The sequence below is a fragment of the Mycetomoellerius zeteki genome, unplaced genomic scaffold (genome assembly GCF_001594055.1).
Source record: "Mycetomoellerius zeteki isolate Tzet28-1 unplaced genomic scaffold, Tzet1.0 scaffold83, whole genome shotgun sequence".
Taxonomy (NCBI): domain Eukaryota; kingdom Metazoa; phylum Arthropoda; class Insecta; order Hymenoptera; family Formicidae; genus Mycetomoellerius; species Mycetomoellerius zeteki.
This window is the reverse complement of record NW_017257862.1, coordinates 906-22102: the sequence shown is the minus strand read 5'-3', so window position 1 is coordinate 22102 and position 21197 is coordinate 906. Positions and strand designations below refer to the sequence as shown.

The following is a 21197-nucleotide window of genomic DNA, read 5'->3' as shown; positions in this document are numbered from 1 at the left end:
ATTATCACAATCAATTCTTGCTCGTGCAGTTGCCAATATTTCTTGGCATTTTTTCGATGCTATTTTTCACAGACACAATATATTAGCGGCCACAATTCTTACAATCGTCAGTGTTGGTCAGTGTGATTGAATGATTGTAGATCGCCAATCGCCAATCGCAATCTCAATCCAATCGGTAATCGCTAGTGTGATTACGGCTTAATGTAGAACCAGCTTAATATTAAGTCTGCCGCACACGATGCTTGTTTTCCTGCTGGATTCCTAGCTAGATTAGAATCTTACCATCGTATTGGCCGCGGTACTGATAGTGTCAACATCGTAGCCAATATGGTGGCAAGAATTTATTCTAGCTAGCAATCCAGCAAGAAAACAAGCATTGTGTGCCGCCGGCTTTAGTCAAATATTTATGTTTATAATAGCAAATTTATATCAATTGTCGATAATGTCAGCGGTCTTCAATTACCTCCGGGCCTCTTTTTATACCGCCGAAAATTTACCCAGGGTTGATGGTCTTTAATAGTATTTCATCGGTGGTTGCATGTATAGTGGGTATATCACAAGCATATATAAAATAATACAATAAATTATTTAATAAATTGTTCTATATATGTGTATATCTATATATATATATATATGAAATGTACAATAAAAATGAATGAGTTATAAAAATTTTACACATGTATGTGTGTATGAATGTGTATAGCATTAAAAAAAGAAATAACTAATTCTATTCTAGTTTTTGATTTATCGAATAAGATTTCTATCGTCATCCGTGAAGTGAATATATATGCTCGATAGTTAATAGGCAAATCGCATTTCGCAGAACTAAACGTTAATTGAGTCACAATATGGACAAGGAGGTTAAAAAGGATGAAAAAGGTAATTTTTCAGAAGACATTAGTGTGCGTGTAATTTTTGTCGCAGTCATTTTTTTCAATTATGAAAGAGTGAGAAAAAATATATGAAATTAGTATTATATATATATATAAAATTTCGTTTGTATTTCCGAATGTATTTCCGAAATATTTGTATTTCGAATTTTATATTGAATTATTTGTATTTTATCTATTTTAATATATTAATTCAATGTCATCTGTTTAAAAGCTTGAAATAAGCCATATATGACTCTGTTAAATTTGCATTGCAAACATACGAGCCTTTATACTCTAATTTTATATATATATATATATACACTTTTTTAATTACAATTTAATTTTTAAGTTTTTTCTCGGTATTACATTTGACAATTTAATCTAAAAATAATTGTCTTAGGCTTTTAATAAAATGAAAATTTTATGTCGTAATTATTAAGAACATTTAAAATATATTGCAAAGCTTGTGTGGTTATTGTAGTTTTTTTTATTAAAATAATGTATGTATTTGGAGATCAATTTTCTATTTGTTTCAGATGGTAGTCTAAATGAAGAAAAACAAAACGTTTTATCTAAATCAGAAGTAGAAAATTATTCTGAGATGGAAAAATTACGTAGATATTTAGCTCAAAAATTAAGACTTGTTGACTTGCCAGCAAATGATCACAACAATGAATCACAGCAGTTGGTTCTTTCCAAACTCAATTTAGATGGAATTGTCGAATATATTAAAGAAAACACAAATTGCAAAATCATTACTATGGCAGGTGCTGGAATCTCTACCTGTAAGTATATATTAAAGATATGTATTTTATACATATAATCCAGCAAAGCACACATATAACTCATGTAGATATAATATCACACAAGTGTCAGCTAGAAATGTTACATGTAATGTTATTTGTGATAATAAATATAACTGTACTGGTAACTTCTATGTCAGCAACTTTGAATATATCATTCCTATATCAGAAATATGTCAGTAATATGTTATTACAATGCAATGTAAACATCTTTTTTACATATTTTAATATGTAATACAAAATAGGTGTTTATACAAAATAGGTAATAATAAAAATTGGATATGGTAAAAAGTACAGATGTAACGTTATGTATGTAACATTCAATTTTGAACTGAAAGTGAGTAATCTACATGATTGCGTTGGGGGAAACATTATCCAATAATTTCAATCTGCCATAACTCGTCAGCTTGCGTAAAGAAGCAGGGCAATGTCTTGCGTTACGACGCTGCACTTGTCTTAGCGCCGAGACACTACTATGTTTCTAGGGTTTCAATCATGTAACTTTTTCTCTAGAGTGGAAACGTGAAAAGTGAAAATTTGTGTGCGTGCGTGCGTGCGTGCGCGCGCGCGCGCGCGCGTGTGTGTGTGTGTGTGTGCATATATATACATCATTTTTTTTACAGCTGCTGGAATACCAGATTTTCGGTCTCCATCTAGTGGACTTTATCATAAATTAGATAAGTATAATTTACCCCATCCACAAGCTATTTTCGAATTAGATTTTTTTATGAAGAATCCAGAACCATTTTTCACTCTTGCAAAGGAATTGTTGCCAGAAGGCTTCAAACCTACAATAAGTCATTATTTTATTCGTCTACTGTCGGAGAAAGGTCTGTTGTTACGACATTATACACAGAATATTGATACACTAGAACGTGTAGCTGGATTATCATCTGATAAACTAGTGGAAGCTCATGGAACATTTCATACTGGTCATTGTCTTAAGTGTCGAGCGCCTTATACACTTCTGTGGATGAAAGGTATATTTCCGTAATATTTATATTTTTTGCCTTAATTAGATTTATTTAAAACAAATGGATGAAAATAGTGTAATATAATATAAAAGTCTGTCCATCATGTTGTGTGTGATGTTGCGTATTATCTTATAGATATTCAAAAATTTTTAATTAAAATTTTTTTAATATTTGGAGGATAATGTATTAACTGAATACTATTAAATATATATTGGCTAACTATAGAAAAGAAAATTCAGTGACCTAAGTCTTGATGTTATCGTTGTACATATGTTATCAGTCATGATTTTGAGTAACCTTCAAATAGTTTTCTGCTAGTTTTATTAAAAAGTTTATTAACAAATAAAATAACAAATATATATTAATAACGTTAAGTATTAAATATAACACAACTTGAGGTTTATCAAACATGTGAATATATACATACATTTTTATATATATATATATACATATATTTTTTACAAAGTAGGTAAATACAAGAGTAAGGAAGGAGTAGAGCTCTCTCCCTCTGAAAACATGTTAAATACATTTTTATGTTAATATAATTATCAATATGGCTCAATCAGAATAAATCAATAGTTAAAAGAAGGGCTACGAGCCAGTTATAACATAAAGAATATTTAATAAACTTTCATACATACAAACGTTTCAACACCGATCGGGTCATCTTCAATGTAAACAACAAGTAATAATAAACTTTAACTATTGACATTTTTATGTAATCTAATTTAATTTGAATTTTAATTTGAAAAATTTCTCCCATTTATTTTAAACTTGATAGATGTTACATGTTAAATATATATATATATACAAGTTTGCATTTATATAATAGAAACGAGACATCATTTTTCACATTTTTTTTATAATAACTTTTTAACGAATAACGAACGACGGCCAGTATTCATAGTCGGTTCTTATGTCAAGAACGTTTTAAGTAATGTCTTAAGACGCTAATGCGGCCCTCTGATTGGTTCGTGACACCTCAAGACAGAACTTAAGACGGTCTTGAATTGACTATGAATACCTTGTAATTTGTTGAAGGTCACTCAGGATCATGACTTTGACAAGATATGTCAAGGTCATTGATGGGCGGTCCCCTAATGTAAATAATTACCAAAAGAAATTTTTGGTTCTATCGAATCCTCTTTGCTTTTGGATCTCATATATAACGTTTGTTTAAATCTTTCTGCATCCAGTAAGTTATGTTATCAAAATGTTAACAATATACTAGCTATTTGTCAACAAATTCAGACCATTGTTGTGACAGATTGGTGTACTAAACTAGTGTTCTGTCAAGAGAACCTGTATAATATGAATGGAATGTATCGTTCAAATAAACGAATTATATGCAGGGTGTTTCTTTTTAATCTAGCCAGGTGAATATTTCAAATGCTGTTGAGTTTATAGAAAAATGTGTCAGACAAAAGTTGTAGAGTGCGAAGGAGGACACAAGATGGTGGCCTTGAGTTTTTGATGAAGGTCAAACTGAAGGTCATTTCAAGATCAACTTTAGTTTTTTTAATGGAATGTAGCATTTTTCATTGCATATTCTGAAAGAGCATAAAATTCTGCGTTAAAGTTGTCTGACACGTTTTTCATGAAAATCCATTTTATTGTAGAAATTTAGCAATTTAAGCAAAAAAATTTGTAAAAAGAATCATGCATCAAGTTGTACATATTCATAAACATTTTTCGTTCTTAGAGTCCCCTTGCCTCTCACGTTCGGGGGTGCTTGATTTACGTGAGTAGTCTGATACGTAGTGAAAGGCAAGGGGACTCACATAAATCAAGCATCCCAATGGGATCAGATTTTCGTCACGTCCACGCCGTTGATTCCGGGTAACTCTAAGAACGAAAAATGTTCATGAACATGTACAACTTGATGCATGATTCTTTTTACGAATTTTTTTGCTTAAATTGCTAAATTTCTACAATAAAATGGATTTTTATGAAAAACGTGTCAGATAACTTTAACGCAGAATTTTATGCTCTTTCAGAATATGCAATGAAAAATACTACATTCCATTAAAAAAACCAAAGTTGACCTTGAAATGACCTTCAGTTTGACCTTCATCAAAAACTCAAGGCCACCATCTTGTGTCCCCCTCTGCACTCTACAACTTTTGTCTGACACATTTTTCTATAAACTCAACAGCATTTGAAATATTCGCCTGGCTAGATTAAAAAGAAACACTGTATAAATGAATAAAGGGTAAATTTCACTTAATCTTTGCAATCAATCTATCATATTAAACTGTTAAAACATTTTGTTATATTTTTATTTGTATTTTGATGACAAAACTTATAACGCATGTCGTTCAAATCTGAATTGAAATTGCCTATCTGGAGTAGTATATAACATTACTATTATAATTAAACATAGGACTGAATTTTTTATTTTAATTAGAAATAAATTATGTAATACATATATATATATATATACATATATATATGCATATATACAACATACACATAACATTTGTTCCAACTCCTAATTAACATTGGCTTTTGGATAGTCTTATAAGAAGTAAGATATTAGTGATTAATTGATAAAATACTGATATACCTGACTTCAAATGATAGAAAAAATAATAGAAGGCATGATACCAAAATGTGAAGAGTGTAATGAAGGTGTTGTAAAACCTGACATAATCTTTTTTGGTGAAACGTTACCCGAACGCTTCCGAGTACTTGCTGATCGAGATTTCATACAAGCTGATCTTTTAATTATCATGGGATCAAGTTTAGTAGTACAACCTTTCGCATCGCTAATAGATAGGTATATATAAATATTAAAAATAATTCGACGAAAATGATAAAAAAAGAAACATATATGCAATTCTGAAAATAATTTTATTTTTAAGAGTACGAAACACTTGTCCTCGTTTACTTATCAACAATGAAAAAGTAGGTACGCAAGATCGTCTATCACGTTTCTTAGGATTACGGCAGGGTTTGGTATTTGATGTCAAGAGTGCACACGGAGGACGCGACGTAGCTTGGTTGGGTGATTGCGACACAGGTTGTCAACTACTAGCGGACAAACTTGGCTGGGGGGTAAAACATTTTTATTCCTGTTGTTTATTCTATATTATTTTATGCACGTTTCAGAATGTGAATTATATATAATGTATGCTTAATAAATATTAAAATCAAATGTAAATTTTTATAACAAAAGATAAAATGTAAGTCATAATTTTAGGATGAATTGCGAGCTCTCATGCAAAGAGAACACGAAAGATTGAAAGTAGAAGATAAAAGTGACAATTAACTGATGTTACTTGAATAATGCTGATTAGTGATGTTTTTCTTTAGAAGGAATAAATAGATTAGCCTTTTATTAATACTATCATTTGAAAAACATGTTAAAAGAATAAAATTTTACTTAAAATAGGTAATAAAAATGGCTAATAGGGGAGACAGCTCCGATGACCCTGAGTAACCTCCACCGGATTTTAGCCATCGCCCGTAATTTATTAAAAAGTTATTAACAAAAGAAATTTGAAAAATGATGTCTCTTTTCTACTATATAAAATAGAAATTTTCTACTTTAAAGTATATTTTACAACTTTCTATGTGAAGAGACTTCCACCCCACCTCCCCCCTGCTTGGGGGCGCACGACTTTCCACGCGAAGCAACTTGGCGAGATGGGATGGAACTCGCTTCGCATGGAAAATCGTGTGCTCCTTGGCAGGGGAGAGGTGGGGTGAGAGTCGCTTCGCGTGGAAGGTTGTAAGATATATTTTAAAGCAAAAAATTTTTATTTTATATAGTAGAAAAAAGATATCATTTTTCAAACTTTTTTTATTAATAACTTTTTAATGAATGACGAACGACGGTTAAAATCTGGTGGAGATTACTCAGGATAATGACTTTGACAACGTATGTCAAGGTCATCGGAGCTGTCTCCCCTATTCGGCACATTTACCTCTTTTTAATAAGTTATTTGATTCTTGTATAAGAAATTCAAATATTGTAAAAATAAATTTTAAATGAAATATTTGAAATTTGAAATAAGAAGAAGATCCTTTTTGACGCTGTATATGTTTAATTCTAGCTTCTGAAATGTATATTGCTAAATAAAGTAAATGATGTCCATAATTTTTTGTACTTTTATAACATTTCCTTCTATCAACAAAATTACTGAACGTCTAAGGTAAATATTTTTGAGTGTGTGTATATATATAAATATTTTTTAGAGTAAATATATTTGAGTGTATATTTAGTTACAGTAGAATACGTTGTGAATTTATTAAAGTAATATCTTTTGATATTTATTTTAATGTAAATGGTTTAATAATAACTTCATTAACTTCTCGTTGATGCATTTGTCCATCTCCAACAGCTGGTGATGCCATTGATTCTCGACCACAATATCTCAACTGAAAATGATAAAGTTATTATGTCATAAAAAGTAAATGACAAAATATGCACTTATTTAAATTTTTTAAATAAAAAATTAAAATAAATGAATGTCAATGTCAGTGTTATCATTAGTCCTATTTGTTCTACTTATTCATTTTAAGTGATTTTTTAGTAAATTTGTCAACTAACGAGTGTGATATCAATAAAGATATTTTCCTGTAAAATGATTTGATCTCGCACTTTCTCGAACCTCGACTCCGGCAAACGAATTCCCGCGAGAAAAGCGTACCGTCACATACAAACCTACATAGGCTGCGTTCGAAAATGTCTAATGTTAAAGAAGGACAGATGACGAATCCGAAGCATCGGAGACATCCGAGTGACGTTACCGAACGCGGCCATAATAATTAATTTTTGTTTTTTTAATTTAATACCTGTCGTCCACACAAATTTTCAAAACGTGGTTTAATAAAACACCATGCGCCCATGTTTCGTGGTTCTTCTTGGCTCCAAATAAAAGCTGAAAATAGAAATATTTATTTAGAAATGGTCCGTTTTTTATATTAACGGTATCTCTTTTTTTATATTAGTGATTTAGTTTTAAGAGTTTTGCAAGAGATGGCACTAATGTCAGTGTTGTCGTAAAGTCACTAGGAATGCGTTCCGAGTTGCGCATGATGTATCATTTGAACCTTCTTTATTATTTGGTGAACAACAAGGATAAATGATGCATCATGCGCTTCATGCGTAACTCGCAACGCACTCTAGATCTATAAAGTAGCGCAATTAATTTCAGAAATGTTACGTCAAAATGGCCGAAGTGCACATAGTACACGATTCCAAACATGATGGTTTGGTGGTTCATCTTTTAAACTGTACTTACATGTCCTTTCGTGCACTTTCATGCACTAAACTTCTACAGCAAATAAATCCGTACTAAACTAAAGAACACTTAAATTAAGCATTCGTACATATTCTTTCGGTCATAAATAAACTAATTACAATTCCAAAACATTGATTTACGTACTTGGTTTTATTTTCCTAAATAAAGTACATATATACAAATATATGCATAAATTCGAAATGATCACGTTTTGCATCAAAATGAATGCGAGTTTGCGGTACTTTATAGATCTAGTGACTTGTTGCCGAAGATATTCCAATCGCACCTATTGTTTTTTAATGCTTTACTATTAATATGCATCTTTCCTATTGGTTGACGTTACACGTTCTATTAATAGGAGAGCACAAAATGCCATTAATCCAACCCAGATTGGTGCAAACCCGATCGTGCCGAAAACGCTATATTACTCCATGATTTAATGAAGTTAGTCCTTTATTAACGATAGATGCAGTAAATATCGTGTTTATACCATTTAAAAAATGAAGTTTCGTAAAGAGCATTTTCGACATGGCGCGTTGCTTTTGTTTTTTAATCAGAAGAAAACTACGGTTAAAGAAAGATAGGAGGAAAAAGTTATACAAAACGAAGGAAAATATTTTGATTAAGATATTCATTCATTACCTGGTTTAAATAAATCAGTTTTTGAGAAAAAAACTAAATTCTTCAAAAACTAAAAACTTCAAAACTAAATCACACTCCTAATATAATATTTTATATTTGATTCTATCAATAATAACAATAGCTGCGTTCAGCAGACTCAATAGTTTTGCAACCGTTTTATGATTATCTGCTGAGATAGGACCATTCTTCTAGATCTAAAAGTATGATCCAATTAGCGCGAAGGAAACTTCCAACAGTTGCAAAACAAACGTTCTACTGAACGCAGCCATTATTTCTACTTACTCTGCGCATGTTTATATTTTGCAATTTCTTCTAGTAACTCATGAACAGGAAATGGACATAAACTTTCTATTCTAATGATAGCTACATTCTTGTCTCCAGAAGTTTCTCGATAGTTGTTAAGTGCATAATAGTGTTTTCCACTGACTAAAATGATCTTAGTAACGTTACATTTTTCTACTCTATCATCTCCTGTAAAATATTTGTATATATACATATATTATATATATATATATATTTTGTACATATAATACATATACAGGGTGAATCAGAATAGTCGAACCAGTTTTTTGTCCTATGAAAAAATTATCGACCTCATCTAATTATCGACTTAGCAGTACAGATCGGATGTGTATGTACAGATCTTCGTACAATAAAAATAAAATCTTGTAACAATTTTCACAACTCCACGTCAAATGAGCTTGTTTTCGCGCTCAGACCAGCAATTCGCACGATGTTATCCACGCATCTGATTTGTATCGTCATTGTCGTCCAGCGTCATCGTCGTTGTGTCGTCGCGTTTAGAGACCAGGTATTGACGGCACCCGTCGCAGAACTGACGGCGATTCCGGTATCATTGTTTAGAGACCCTCTAATCAGAGTCGCGACATGAGAAAAAGAGACTCTAGTTAAAGACTCTCATCACGGTCTTTTTCCCTTAAGGGAAAACTTAAGGGAACTCTAGTTTCAGCAAAATCACACGAAAGAGAGAGGAATACATTGTGTCTCTTTCTAACCTTGATAGTTTCTCGTGAATCGTGATACATCTTTCTGCTCTTGAAGATTAGTACGACTTATTAGAAGATTAATAAAAATAATTGCAAAATGGTTGGGTGTACAGCCCCATTTTGCACTAATTCTGCAGCGAAAGGCTACGTAATGAAAATATTTCCGCGTGATGCTAAACGTCGAACATTATGGGCAACAAATGTTGGAAAAAATAGGACACCAACGAAAAATGCATATCTCTGATAAAAATGCATAACTTTGATAAAAAAAAGATAAAACATAATTTTTTTAGTAAGCATTAGTTCCACGTATAATGTGAGAAATCTATCTAGTAATAACTTTAAAATGTTTAATCTTGTTTTGTGTTTGATTTTAACAATAATGATTTTAACAAATGTATATACTTTGAATAGACGATATCCGTATCGGAACACTAAAAATCGATTAAATCGATTCGAAGTAGACGAAGTTTTTAACCTTGTTAAAAAAAGAAACGATTCTTTGTAAAGGTATCGGTTTAAAATGGCACCATCTTGGTTGGAAAAATTGATTTTTTGCAAAATAGGTTAATTTGCGAACGAATTTTAGCGCATCGATACGCGCATCGCCCATTCCTACAATATAGACATTCGAATATAAGCGGGAATTGTTGAAAAATGGCGGACCAATCAAAACTGGCTGTCTGATGTCGCGACTCTGATTAGAGGGTGTCTACTCGCGTTATTTATCGTGTTTCTCTCTCTCACTCTGTCTCTGTTGGTCTCATGTACATTGGCTGCGTTCAGCAGACTCAACAGTTTTGCAACCGTTTTATGATTGTCTGCTGAGATAGGACCATTCTTCTAGATCTAAAAGTATGATCCAATTAGCGCGAAGGAAACTTACAACAGTTGCAAAACAAACGTTCTGCTGAACGCACCCATTGATAGTTATTAATGGCTGCGTTCAGCAGACTCAACAGTTTTGCAACCGTTTTATGATTGTCTGCTGAGATAGGACCATTCTTCTAGATCTAAAAGTATGATCCAATTAGCGCGAAGGAAACTTACAACAGCTGCAAAACAAACGTTCTGCTGAACGCACACAATGTTGCTTATTTTAATGTAATATATTTGAATGAAGGCATTGTGAAAGGTAGTTTAAGGAGATCCTAAAGCCGTTCGTATTATCGATTTATCATAATTTTTGTTAAATAATTACTTTTTACCTTTTTTACAGATTCAAAAATCCTTTTCCAGGATTAAAGTATACGCATTAATACGTGTCTGTAAGGTGTAGTTTGCGCCAAGAACGACAAAACATTTTTCTTAAGATTTCAATTTCGAAATTTTTTGTCGTTCTCGGAATAAATTCCACCTTATAGACACATATTAATGGTTGCGTTCAGCAGAAAAAGCAGCTTTGCAACTTGTAAAATTCTTTAATAAGATTGGTCTTGCCCTTAGTTTCTCACTGGATCTAAATGTATAAACCAATCATATTCAAGAATTTTACAACAGCTGCTTTTTTTGCTGAACGCAGCCAATGGCTGCGTTCAGCAGACTCAACAGTTTTGCAACCGTTTTATGATTGTCTGCTGAGATAGGAACATTCTTCTAGATCTAAAAGTATGATCCAATTAGCGCGAAGGAAATTTCCAACAGTTGCAAAACAAACGTTCTGCTGAACGCAGCCATTGTGTATATTTTAATCTTGAAAAAGGATTTTCGAATCTGTAAAAAGGGAAAAAAGTAATTGTTATACAAAAAATACGACTTTAATTTTGGAAAATCTTTTTTGTTAGGCCTTCGATCATAATTTCGCAAATTCAGGACTGTTTGTGCATGTCATACGCTTCCGGCGAGGGAACATTTGGTACGTACAACCTATAGAATTTCTGCACTAAAGGAATTATAACCTGAGGTGACAGCTGTGAGAGCTGAAATCAAGTGGATTTTTTCTCCGATTTTCTGGTCAAATTTAATGTGGCCGGTGTTTTTTTTGTGCGCACTTTTATCGTGTAAAAGGATTTAGTGATCTATAAAGCCAATTCGGAGAAATTGGCAATCTGCAATTGTCGGTAATTCCTGTTGGTTTAGGATCCCCTTAATGGATAAAATGCTTTACATGTATGTATGCAAAACGAAACTAAAGATGAAATATAACATACCAATAATAGTTTTGAAGTTCGTTCGAAGTTCAAAATCCGATAAAGGTGATACTGCTGCCGGATGACGTAATAAAATTTTAGGTGCTATTACGATCAGAGGTTTTCGATAATCCCTTATCATCTATAAATTAATTTTGTAGGTATTTTGAATTTTATTTAAATATTTAAATTGTCACTTAGAAATCGCAAATATTTAAACCTTTTCTTTTTATATTAATTCTTTTATACTATCTGAATTCTTTCTCTTACCTGTCTTCTTAATAAATGGAAATATTGTGCTGGTTCACTGGGATTCACAATATGTATATTAACATCATCACCGTCGACACCGTTTTCCTTACTGTTCGTTAATTGTAAAAATCTTTCAAGTCTGCAACTACTATGTTCCGGCCCAGCACCGTCATATCCATGTGGTAAAAGCATTGTTAGACCGCTACTTAGCATCCACTTTGCTTCTCCATTCGTTATATATGTGTCAATAATGATTTGTGCTCCATTGACAAAATCTCCAAATTGAGCTTCCCAAATAGGCAATGTAAACGGTGACGCTATACTCATACCATATTCGAAACCTAGTACAGCTTCTTCAGATAGAATGCTGTTAGCTATCTCTAATTTGCCAGTTTGATTATCAACCATGGAATTCAGCGGAATAAAAATAGCTAAAAATTTATATCTGTATAATAACAATACTTTTAATGGACGTATATATGTATATGTAAAAAAATAATAACATTAATAAGTATAAATTGTGTAAATATTTTTATGTAAATATTTAGTATTTGATTACGTATCACACCTCCTGTAGATTGATCAACGAGCATCGCGTGCCTCTGTGAAAAAGTGCCACGGCCTACATCCTGTCCACTTATTCTTACGTTATATCCTTGATATAATAAAGAACCGATGGCTAATGCTTCAGCAGTTGACCAATCCAATGCGTTACCGCTTTCGATCTTTTTTAGACGATTTTGGACATGATTCTTTAATAATTGTGGATGAATAGCCTACATTATAAAATATAATTATTGACGTTAAAATGACTACAGCTTGTTATCTGGGATATGTAGCAGTTATGAATATGATATGCGAGTTGAATACATAATTCTATTCTTACAAAATTTGGTGGCACTTGAACACTTTTTTCTCCGACGAAATGTAGCAAGCCTAGTTCAACACCAGTATCCCATTGCGTTATATTAGCTTCAGCTTGCTTCATTTTCGCCCATCTTCCGGCATAAACGGTTGACAGTCTTGATGCGTCCTTCGAAGATTCTTTCAGAGTCTTATTCAACCACGTTATGTGATTGTCGATGATATTTTCAACGTTTTCTCGAGTAAGAATGTTGACGTCTACTAACTTATCTGCATATCGATCTGGTACAGATCTGTATTAAAAGAGAAATTCATATTATTTCGTGATTATTATAGACTCTTTGTAATTATTGTATAATTTATTTAAAAAAATGATGAAGTATTAATTTATTTCCACACAGCACTTTATCCTGAGAATGTTCCAAATTAGTCCTGATTTTCAAACGATATCCCAGGGACGTCTCAGTAAGTAAATAATATCTAAGATGTCCAATAAAAAAGATATCGTGAGATATCTTGTGAACATTCAAGGACTATGACAGGCTATCTTTTATACATTGTATCACAGACAGTACAGTCATCTTTAAAACACCTTATGTTCCGATTTTGGACGACTTACGCATGATTTTGTATAATTTTATACATGAGGGGGTTAGTGATTGTAGGATCATCTAGTTCATTGTGACCCCATCTTCTGAAACAATTTAAATCAACAAACACATCCTTTCTGAAACGTCTTTGATATTTAAAGGCTATTTTTGCAGCTCGTACAACCATCTACAAAATATTTTTAAATTATTACAAGTAAAAATTCACTATTAGCAAATATTAGTATTTTACTTCGAAGTTATACCTCAGGATTGTCACCGTTTACATGAACTACAGGTGCAGATATAGTTTTCGCTAAATCTGTGCAATATCTTGACGATCGACTCCTTGAAGGTGGAGTTGTGAAACCTAATTGATTATTAATTATTAAATGAATTGTACCACCAATTTCAAAATGTGGCGTTTTGCTTAAAACTAAGCATTCCTGATTAATTCCCTGTCCTGGATAGGCAGCATCTCCATGTACCTGAACATTTTAAATATTAAATAATAATGTAAATAGACACACATTTTGAAATATAATAGAGAAATAACACACCACAATTTAATAAAAAATTCAAAAAGAACTATCTTTTACATTTTTTTTTATAAGACAAGTTTTTCATTAATATAAGTTTTTAAAACCTGTATTAATGAGAAACTTTTTTTTTATTAGCCATTAACATATAGCATCTATAATCTTACCTGAATGTTTATTGCTTTATCACTCCATATTGCATCTTCATTATCGCTGTACGCGGCTTCTTTAATCGTCTGCATAACTCCTCGTGTTTTTCCCATCGATACGGGATTTACTACTTCTAAATGCGATGGATTTCGAAGCATGGTTACGTGAAGACCCTTTTCACCTATGTTAAGATCAGTAGAGCTTATGAGGTGACTAATTACATCTCCAGTACATCTGGTCGCATCCGGAAATTCAGAAAGTCCTCGTAATTTGCGAAATAATTTCTCTGGTGGAAAGTTTAGTAGTCCCGTTAATAAATTAAGGCGGCCGCGGTGTGCAGCGCAAATAATTACGTGTTCCAAATTATCTAGAGAAATAACGTTGCAGATAAATAAACTTTTACGTAATGAATGGTATTGTTACTAAATAACATTATGGTTTACATTCACAGCTTACCTTCAACCATGCATTTTGCATATAATTTACGTTATATAAATAACTAGGCCTTATGTGCTTCTAATAAGTTTTGCGATCTTTTCTAATTCTTTTACTAAGTCCAAAGTTGAGATTTAATGGTCACATTAAAAAAAGAGAACATTTTTCTAAGATAATAAAAAATATGAGACATTTTCAAATATTTATGTAAAAATTTAAAAAGAATAGCATTCCTGGAGTAGGAATGTTACTCATCCATACGACAAGGAAATCAGGTATTTCAGACCACCCGTATACCACACCCTTTGCAGGATAATCGTAAAAGTGTTCAGACAAAAGTTGTGGAGTTTAAAAAGATCTATTTATCAGTTGAGATCTTATCAATTGACCTTAGGTTGTGTCGCCAAGGTCAGGTCCAGATCACGTCGATTTTTTAAAATGGAACACCCTATTTTAGATTCCCGAATCTAATTTAGATTCCAGCCTGACTCGTCTCTCACACCAAAAAGAAAAACGGGGTAAAGCGTTCTCTTTGTCTCGACCGAGTGTTTCCGCCTATGTTCCAAATTTACTGCCAGCATTGAAAATGCTAGTTTACGTCACGTGCACTATAGATTTTCAGTACCGACAATCAATTTTGGAACACAGCCCTCGATTAGCGGTTGCAGTTTATCTTTCTACTAGCTTCGGCAGGAAAACAAAGGTAGAGTGTTCTCCGCCTCTATCGATCGTTCATGGTAGCCGCTACCGCTAAAGGTAATAGAAAGAAATAATAAGTCAGGAGACACGGTAGTATCTCGGCGCTAAGTCAAGTAATTTACAACGCATCGACGAGTTACTTTTCCTGTTACAATAACGAATAAAAGTAACTATCATAGTTACAAATAAATAGATACTGTTTTCAGTAATGAGTGACTTTTCCAATCGGTTACAAATAACGTTCGACTTTCCCAACTCTGGTATTATCATTGCTGAACCTGGATTAAAGTTTTGAGATCGCGTCAACCGTAGCTAGCTCTCCTCACTACACCTCATCACCCACCGACGCGCCCGCGTCGTCGCTCGCCACGGCTTCGAGCGAGGTACGTCGATCGGCGGATAATCCAAACTCTAATCATTATCGTCATAAAAATTCACAATGTCATTAACAAAATTGTTATTATAAAAAAGTACTCATAAAAAGTAACGACGTTGCATAAGTAACGCGTACTTCTATTCCCTGGTTATGTATTGTATTGTATATACATATACTATATATATATATATACATATATAATACGTTAATATAAAAGTAACATTGGCTGCGTGCAGCAGAAAAAACTAATCAGTTAGCGCTTAGTGATTACTTAATGCGATTGGTTCTTTTCTTCACAATATCTAAGTGTAGGAAACAATCGTATTAAAGAACCACTAAGCGCTAACTGATTAGTTTTCTCTGTTGAACGCAGCTTTTGATTCATATAATTTTATGTTGCTCTAAAACTTTTTTTTAAGAAAAAGAGAAAGGTATACTCAATTAGGCCATTTTGTGTATGTATGTATGTACAATATGACTTCATGCTACCTTTTTCTTAAAATTTTCACTGCATCCATGCAAATATTAAGTTTTTTTTTTCAATTCTTTGGACTTAAAAAAGATCAGGAAAAAATCGCAAAGTTTAGGTCATAGAATCCGGTTACCTTATAATAATATATAATAAATATAATTTAAATACTTGTAAATAATTTCAACTTGTACATATAAAAATATTATACATACTATACATATTTTTTATAAATAAAAACTTAGGAAGAATTGCCAATGTGAGCCTACGCAAGATATTTTATATCTATTATAATAATGATTCGAATATTCAAAAATTTTTTATATACTTGGTATCATATTTCAGAAAAAATCTAGAAGAAAATTAATTAATTAAATATTTGTTAATTACCAAAGGTACATAGTTTGAAAAGCTCATGAAAGAAAGCCATCATACTCTCGGCTCCTTCTCCTCCATATCTTTTTAAACTGACAAACTTTATGGCCAGAAAGTTATCAAAAACTTGACTTTTGAGCATTTCCGTGGCTATCGTTTTACGTGTTTCATTATTTAATGGTTCGGCTAAAACTCTTTCTACAGTTTCGGCAAACCATTCCCTCTCTTCTTCCGTCTACTCGAAATAAAAATTTCCTTATTAATATTTCGATTATGATTTATCGTCAAAATAGGGGAGAGTTGGCTAAGTTGTACCGACGGTTAAATCTATTGTAATTACTTTTTAAATAACGAAACACTTTTTAAAGTGACGATACAAATGGGACGATAGTAACATTGCTTAAGTATTGTCATTTTTATTTTGAACTTAAGGGATCAAGATTGATAACAATGTATAAATAATAATTAAGCACAAACGTTTCGACCTTAATCAGGTCATTCTCAATATTGAACAAATATTTAAATTAAAACTGATAACGAGAATAACGCAATTATAATACTCGCATGTTACAAAATCTGTTCCTTGAAGTAAGCAGATGCGATAATTCCTGGAAGCAGTCTCATGAACCATAGTTGTAGGTGTTTGTCATAGAAATTACTGAGGCGATCAAATTTCAATATCCTATCACATACGTCGTTAATAAAACTACTCTCAACAATAGAATCAATTATTTAGAACATAGAAATCCATAAAAACGCTTCGTGCCTCTTGTAATAATTGTAATTTATTATTTCAGTACATCAATGCCAAAAATATGACTATAATTATAGTTCAATTTTATGTATCCATATTAACGGAAAGTCTAAGGAATTCAGAGTGGTAATGCTAATAACACTCTCTAATGTTATGGATTAACAATTTGAAACAAAGTGTAAAGATTGTTTTTTGGCGTGAAGAACACGCCAAACATAGATTTAAAAATGAAAAATGATGGCAAAATGATTTGAAGATTCGTTTTATAATATTTAAATTTTTCGTGGAATACAAACATATACAATCCATATCAAACTTCAAACTAAAAATAATATGGTATGTTTTACGCGGGGTCTACACTAGAAGTCGCAGTCTCAACAGTTGCGGGATTCTCTAAACGTTTTATCAACAATGATCGTTACCGTTAACTAACGACAGCAAATGAGAGTCGCGTTTACTTCCAGGACGTCCTGCCATTGGCTGTCACTGGTTAGCGATAGCGACAATCATCGATAAGACGTTTTGAGAATCCTGCTACAGGAGTTGAAAAGTTTCAAGTCGCAAGTGAGAAGAATGATTAACCGTGAATCAATCAACGATTTAAAACCCCACGACAACCTACAAATCTCTTAAAAAACTCTTGTATAAAATATTTGTTTTTATTATTAATATATAATGTGTGTGTGTGTGTGTGTGTGCGCGCGCGCGCGCGCGCGCGTCTATCACAAATACCAATCATATTTATAATTTTCTTAAACCCAGCCAATACTTATCCTTATGGTAGATTTGTTCTTTGTAACTGAATATTCTTAAGAGTTCATATTTATTCTCTTTTTCTTTTCAATATGAAGAAAAAAAGAGGAAAAATGAACTGTGCAAGAAATTCAAAAAACAGCCTTTTATCCACGTATAGCTATGTAATGGATATTATTTTTAAATATGTAAATATCTATTAAATATGGAGGATGGATATTGCATTAGATATCTTATGGATAGTTCTTAAATGTCGAATTTCGGACATTTTATATTTAATGGACGTATAATGGCTGTTTATTAGATTTCGAAGGACATATAATCATGGATGTGATATACATATATCGAATAGATATCTAATCGATATTATTATAAATTCTGTGTAGAAGTAGATAATAAATACTACTCTTCAATAGACGTACGCCATGGTTCATATTGTTTCAATTCGTAATTTTTAAACAAATTAATTTTTAGATAAATTCTTAGATTTTCGTACGTAACTGTGGAATCTTACTGAATTTGTAAATTACCTCGAGATGATTAAATTCAGTTCCAACAGCATCGCTGTAAGTAGCATGCAAAAATTGAATAGCTTCTTCTATTGTTCCTTCATCTTGTCGCGTAAATAAAATTCCTCGAAAACAAACTTTATCCAGTAAATTTAGTCCAAAATTCTTTGGTTGCAATTCAGATAATAACTGTGGTTTGCTAGTAGAAATGGGATTTATGACTGCTTGTTTATGTCCATGAGTTCTATATGCACTGACTAATCTATAAAAATTGCTCTGTCTCGCTCGTTCATCTAGATATTCTTTTAGCACTGAAAAATGAAAATAATAATTACACGTAATGAATTTTTATTTAACATAAATAAAATTCATTTAACATAATGAACAGAATTAAACAAATAAAATCACGTAAAATTGCAAACCTTTTATCACGTGTAAAAATTGCGTGCTTTATTAATATGTATTACACAGAGGGAAAAGATTTGCTATAATTGCGAAAGGATTACAAAACATTTTAATCCATTTTTTACAAAATAAAATAGAATTCGATATATAATTTATTCAATCTCGTTTCAACGTTGCAACAACATTAACAATCAATGGGGAAAAATCAATACCCATACACAGCACCGATTATTGCGGAAAGTTTACAGAAATGTTTCAACCTTTCACGTCTCATGTGCAACAATTCTGAAAGGATTCTGCAATATGTTATATGAAATGTTTTAACAGAAATGTTTCTAAGATCTATTATATGCAATAAATTGAAAAACATTTCAACAGAACAAAAAATTATCATGATGTTGAAATGGCTCCAAAATATTTACTAAAAGTTACTTTTTTGTGCAATCACGATTCAGTTCAGTCATTTTGATGTTATTGTGAATTGTTCTACTTTAATTGCGAAAAACTTTTGTATATGAATAATATGATATTGCGTGGAAACTGCAAGTGTGATTTTTTAATAGTGTTTATGTATAAGTGCTTATACATATGAAATATGAATAATTAATCAAAATAGTTGGCGGTATAATTACTATTTTTTAAAAATACTTTAAATGTTTATTTCAATAAGTTTTGTAATCTGTGTAAACAGATTATAAAACTCTTAAAAAATTTTAAGTTCTCCAGAAATGTACACTAGCTCAGACAAGAAACAGACCTTTAATATCTCGAGAATGAGCAGGACAAAAACGTTTCACGTAAATACTTGTATAACAAAAAAAATTAAATTCAACATTATTTTTAATTTTTCAATAAGACTTACCTTCAAAGTGCCTCCTTTGACTCCGCTTATATCCATAAACACCATTTTTGCTATGATATGATTTGATACAGTAGGGCAACCATTTCAATCTAAAGTCTGGGTTGCGTTTTCCCATCATAAATCTTTCTATCAGGTACATTATGTGAATGGTTTTAATGACAATTGTAGGCTAAATTGTAAACGTGAAGCTCTTCCGTCGATCTTTACTAACAAGATTAGTCTCCCCTCCTCTGTGACGTCCTTCCTTATGTTATACATGTATACTGTACATTACATGCTATTTCAACGCTTGTTGAGTTCCTTATCTGTTTATGTTTCTTATCTGTGTGTATGTGTTTCGTTTAGATTATCTTTCTCAAAAATACATATAACTCATTACTGCGTTCATCAGTTTTGCTATTATATACTCTTGTTTGTTACACAGATAAATACTAAAATATCAAATGTCTACTTTGTATTAGCTATAAAGAAAGCAATTAAATTTTAATATTTCTAGATTCGATTTGCAGGAAACTTTTTTAAATAATAAGAATCTTATTTTAATTTAGACTGTACATGTGAGAACACAACCAATACGAACTAGAAATTAAATGTCTATAATGGTTGACTGATAGAAACTTTTTTTTTTAAACTAGAAATATTGAAATTTAACAGTTTTTTTTCATATCTAATACACAGCCGATATTTAATATTTATCTGTGTAACAAACGAGAGTAATGGCAAGACCGATGGCGCACCAATGAGTTTTGTATATTTTAGAGAAAGATAGTGTAACGTCCGCCGAGAAAAGTAAACGCGAACGTAGTTCTACTTACTCATAAGAGATCGCGCCACACATGATTTCTGTGTGGGCTCTATCCCTTCTCAGAGAGGTTAAGGGGTTTGTCGAATTTTTTGTCTCATTTTATTTCATATTCTGATAGAGCTTGTCCCCCTCTACAAGACCATGTACGATATTGGTACCGAATCCCAAAGATTATCTTAGAAAATTCGAAGTTCGTTACCTTTGAAGTTGGGTGGACTTTAAGTGCACGGGTGGGTAGCTCTCCTCAAAAGAAACAGAAATGGTGTCTTGTACTTTTCATTTAACTACGTTACTCAACAAAAAATAGGGAACACTTTCGAACACGCTCAAAATTGCACAATATTCAGAACACCATAACACGGTGAAAAATCGTCGCAGAAAATAAATCGAAAAAGCATTTTAAAGGTTGAAATCTGTACTTTCAAATCGGTAATCGATATTTCAATCTGATCGATCCTTCATGGAGCTACGCGCATACAAACGCGGATACCCGTCAAATTTGAAAATTTTGATCAGATTTTACAAATGTCTGTGGCATGTACTAAAAATTTCACAATAATGCGGTTCACAGCATTCGAAAGAGTGAAGGTACTTTACTCTTGACGTGCGGTGCCAGCGCTCAGATTAAAAAATTGTTTAAACATTTAAATGTCAGAAATCTGAACGAAATCTATAGAAATCGTTGGA

The 21197-nt window shown here is 32.1% G+C and overlaps 2 protein-coding genes across 7 annotated transcripts; one reads left to right on the top strand and one right to left on the bottom strand.

Moving 5' to 3' along the window:
- The first annotated feature begins 299 nt into the window (after positions 1-299).
- Positions 300-6404, top strand: Sirt2 (Sirtuin 2). 2 transcript variants are annotated; one of them, XM_018459487.1, is made up of 7 exons: positions 300-545; positions 737-879; positions 1409-1657; positions 2299-2655; positions 5233-5428; positions 5514-5706; positions 5852-6404. In XM_018459487.1, exons 2-7 carry the CDS (start codon positions 849-851, stop codon positions 5918-5920), a joined length of 1095 nt encoding a protein of 364 aa, XP_018314989.1. In that variant the 5' UTR covers positions 300-545; positions 737-848; the 3' UTR covers positions 5921-6404. The 2 variants fall into 2 exon arrangements, with proteins under 2 accessions (XP_018314989.1, XP_018314990.1); XM_018459488.1 differs by lacking the exon at positions 737-879.
- A 426-nt stretch (positions 6405-6830) lies between these two features.
- On the bottom strand, positions 6831-20765 carry LOC108730060 (probable 2-oxoglutarate dehydrogenase E1 component DHKTD1 homolog, mitochondrial). 5 transcript variants are annotated; one of them, XM_018459542.1, is made up of 15 exons: positions 20710-20765; positions 20521-20641; positions 19706-19968; positions 18460-18749; positions 16438-16657; positions 14086-14435; positions 13646-13867; positions 13412-13569; positions 12815-13085; positions 12497-12704; positions 11947-12359; positions 11698-11818; positions 8823-9011; positions 7450-7535; positions 6831-7032 (listed from the first exon to the last, which is right to left on the bottom strand). In XM_018459542.1, the coding sequence occupies exons 3-15, from the start codon at positions 19842-19844 to the stop codon at positions 6925-6927; spliced, it is 2775 nt and encodes a 924-aa protein (XP_018315044.1). In that variant the 5' UTR covers positions 19845-19968; positions 20521-20641; positions 20710-20765; the 3' UTR covers positions 6831-6924. The 5 variants fall into 5 exon arrangements, with proteins under 5 accessions (XP_018315044.1, XP_018315043.1, XP_018315045.1 ...); XM_018459541.1 differs by having other exon boundaries at positions 20521-20759; XM_018459543.1 differs by having other exon boundaries at positions 19706-19949; positions 20521-20759.
- Between the last annotated feature and the right edge of the window lie 432 nt (positions 20766-21197).

Bases quoted from the DNA above. Each gene is read 5' to 3' on its own strand.
- Sirt2 (XM_018459487.1), top strand. From the start codon at position 849: ATGGACAAGGAGGTTAAAAAGGATGAAAAAG. The intron at 5,429-5,513 runs GTATATATAAAT...TTTATTTTTAAG, and splicing joins TTCGCATCGCTAATAGATAG to AGTACGAAACACTTGTCCTC. The intron at 5,707-5,851 runs GTAAAACATTTT...TCATAATTTTAG, and splicing joins CGGACAAACTTGGCTGGGGG to GATGAATTGCGAGCTCTCAT.
- LOC108730060 (XM_018459542.1), bottom strand. From the start codon at position 19,844: ATGTACCTGATAGAAAGATTTATGATGGGAAAACGCAACCCAGACTTT. The intron at 9,012-11,697 runs GTATGTTATATT...AATATTTTACAG, and splicing joins GAACTTCAAAACTATTATTG to GAGATGATAGAGTAGAAAAA. The intron at 7,536-8,822 runs GTAAGTAGAAAT...TTCTATTTTCAG, and splicing joins AAAATATAAACATGCGCAGA to CTTTTATTTGGAGCCAAGAA.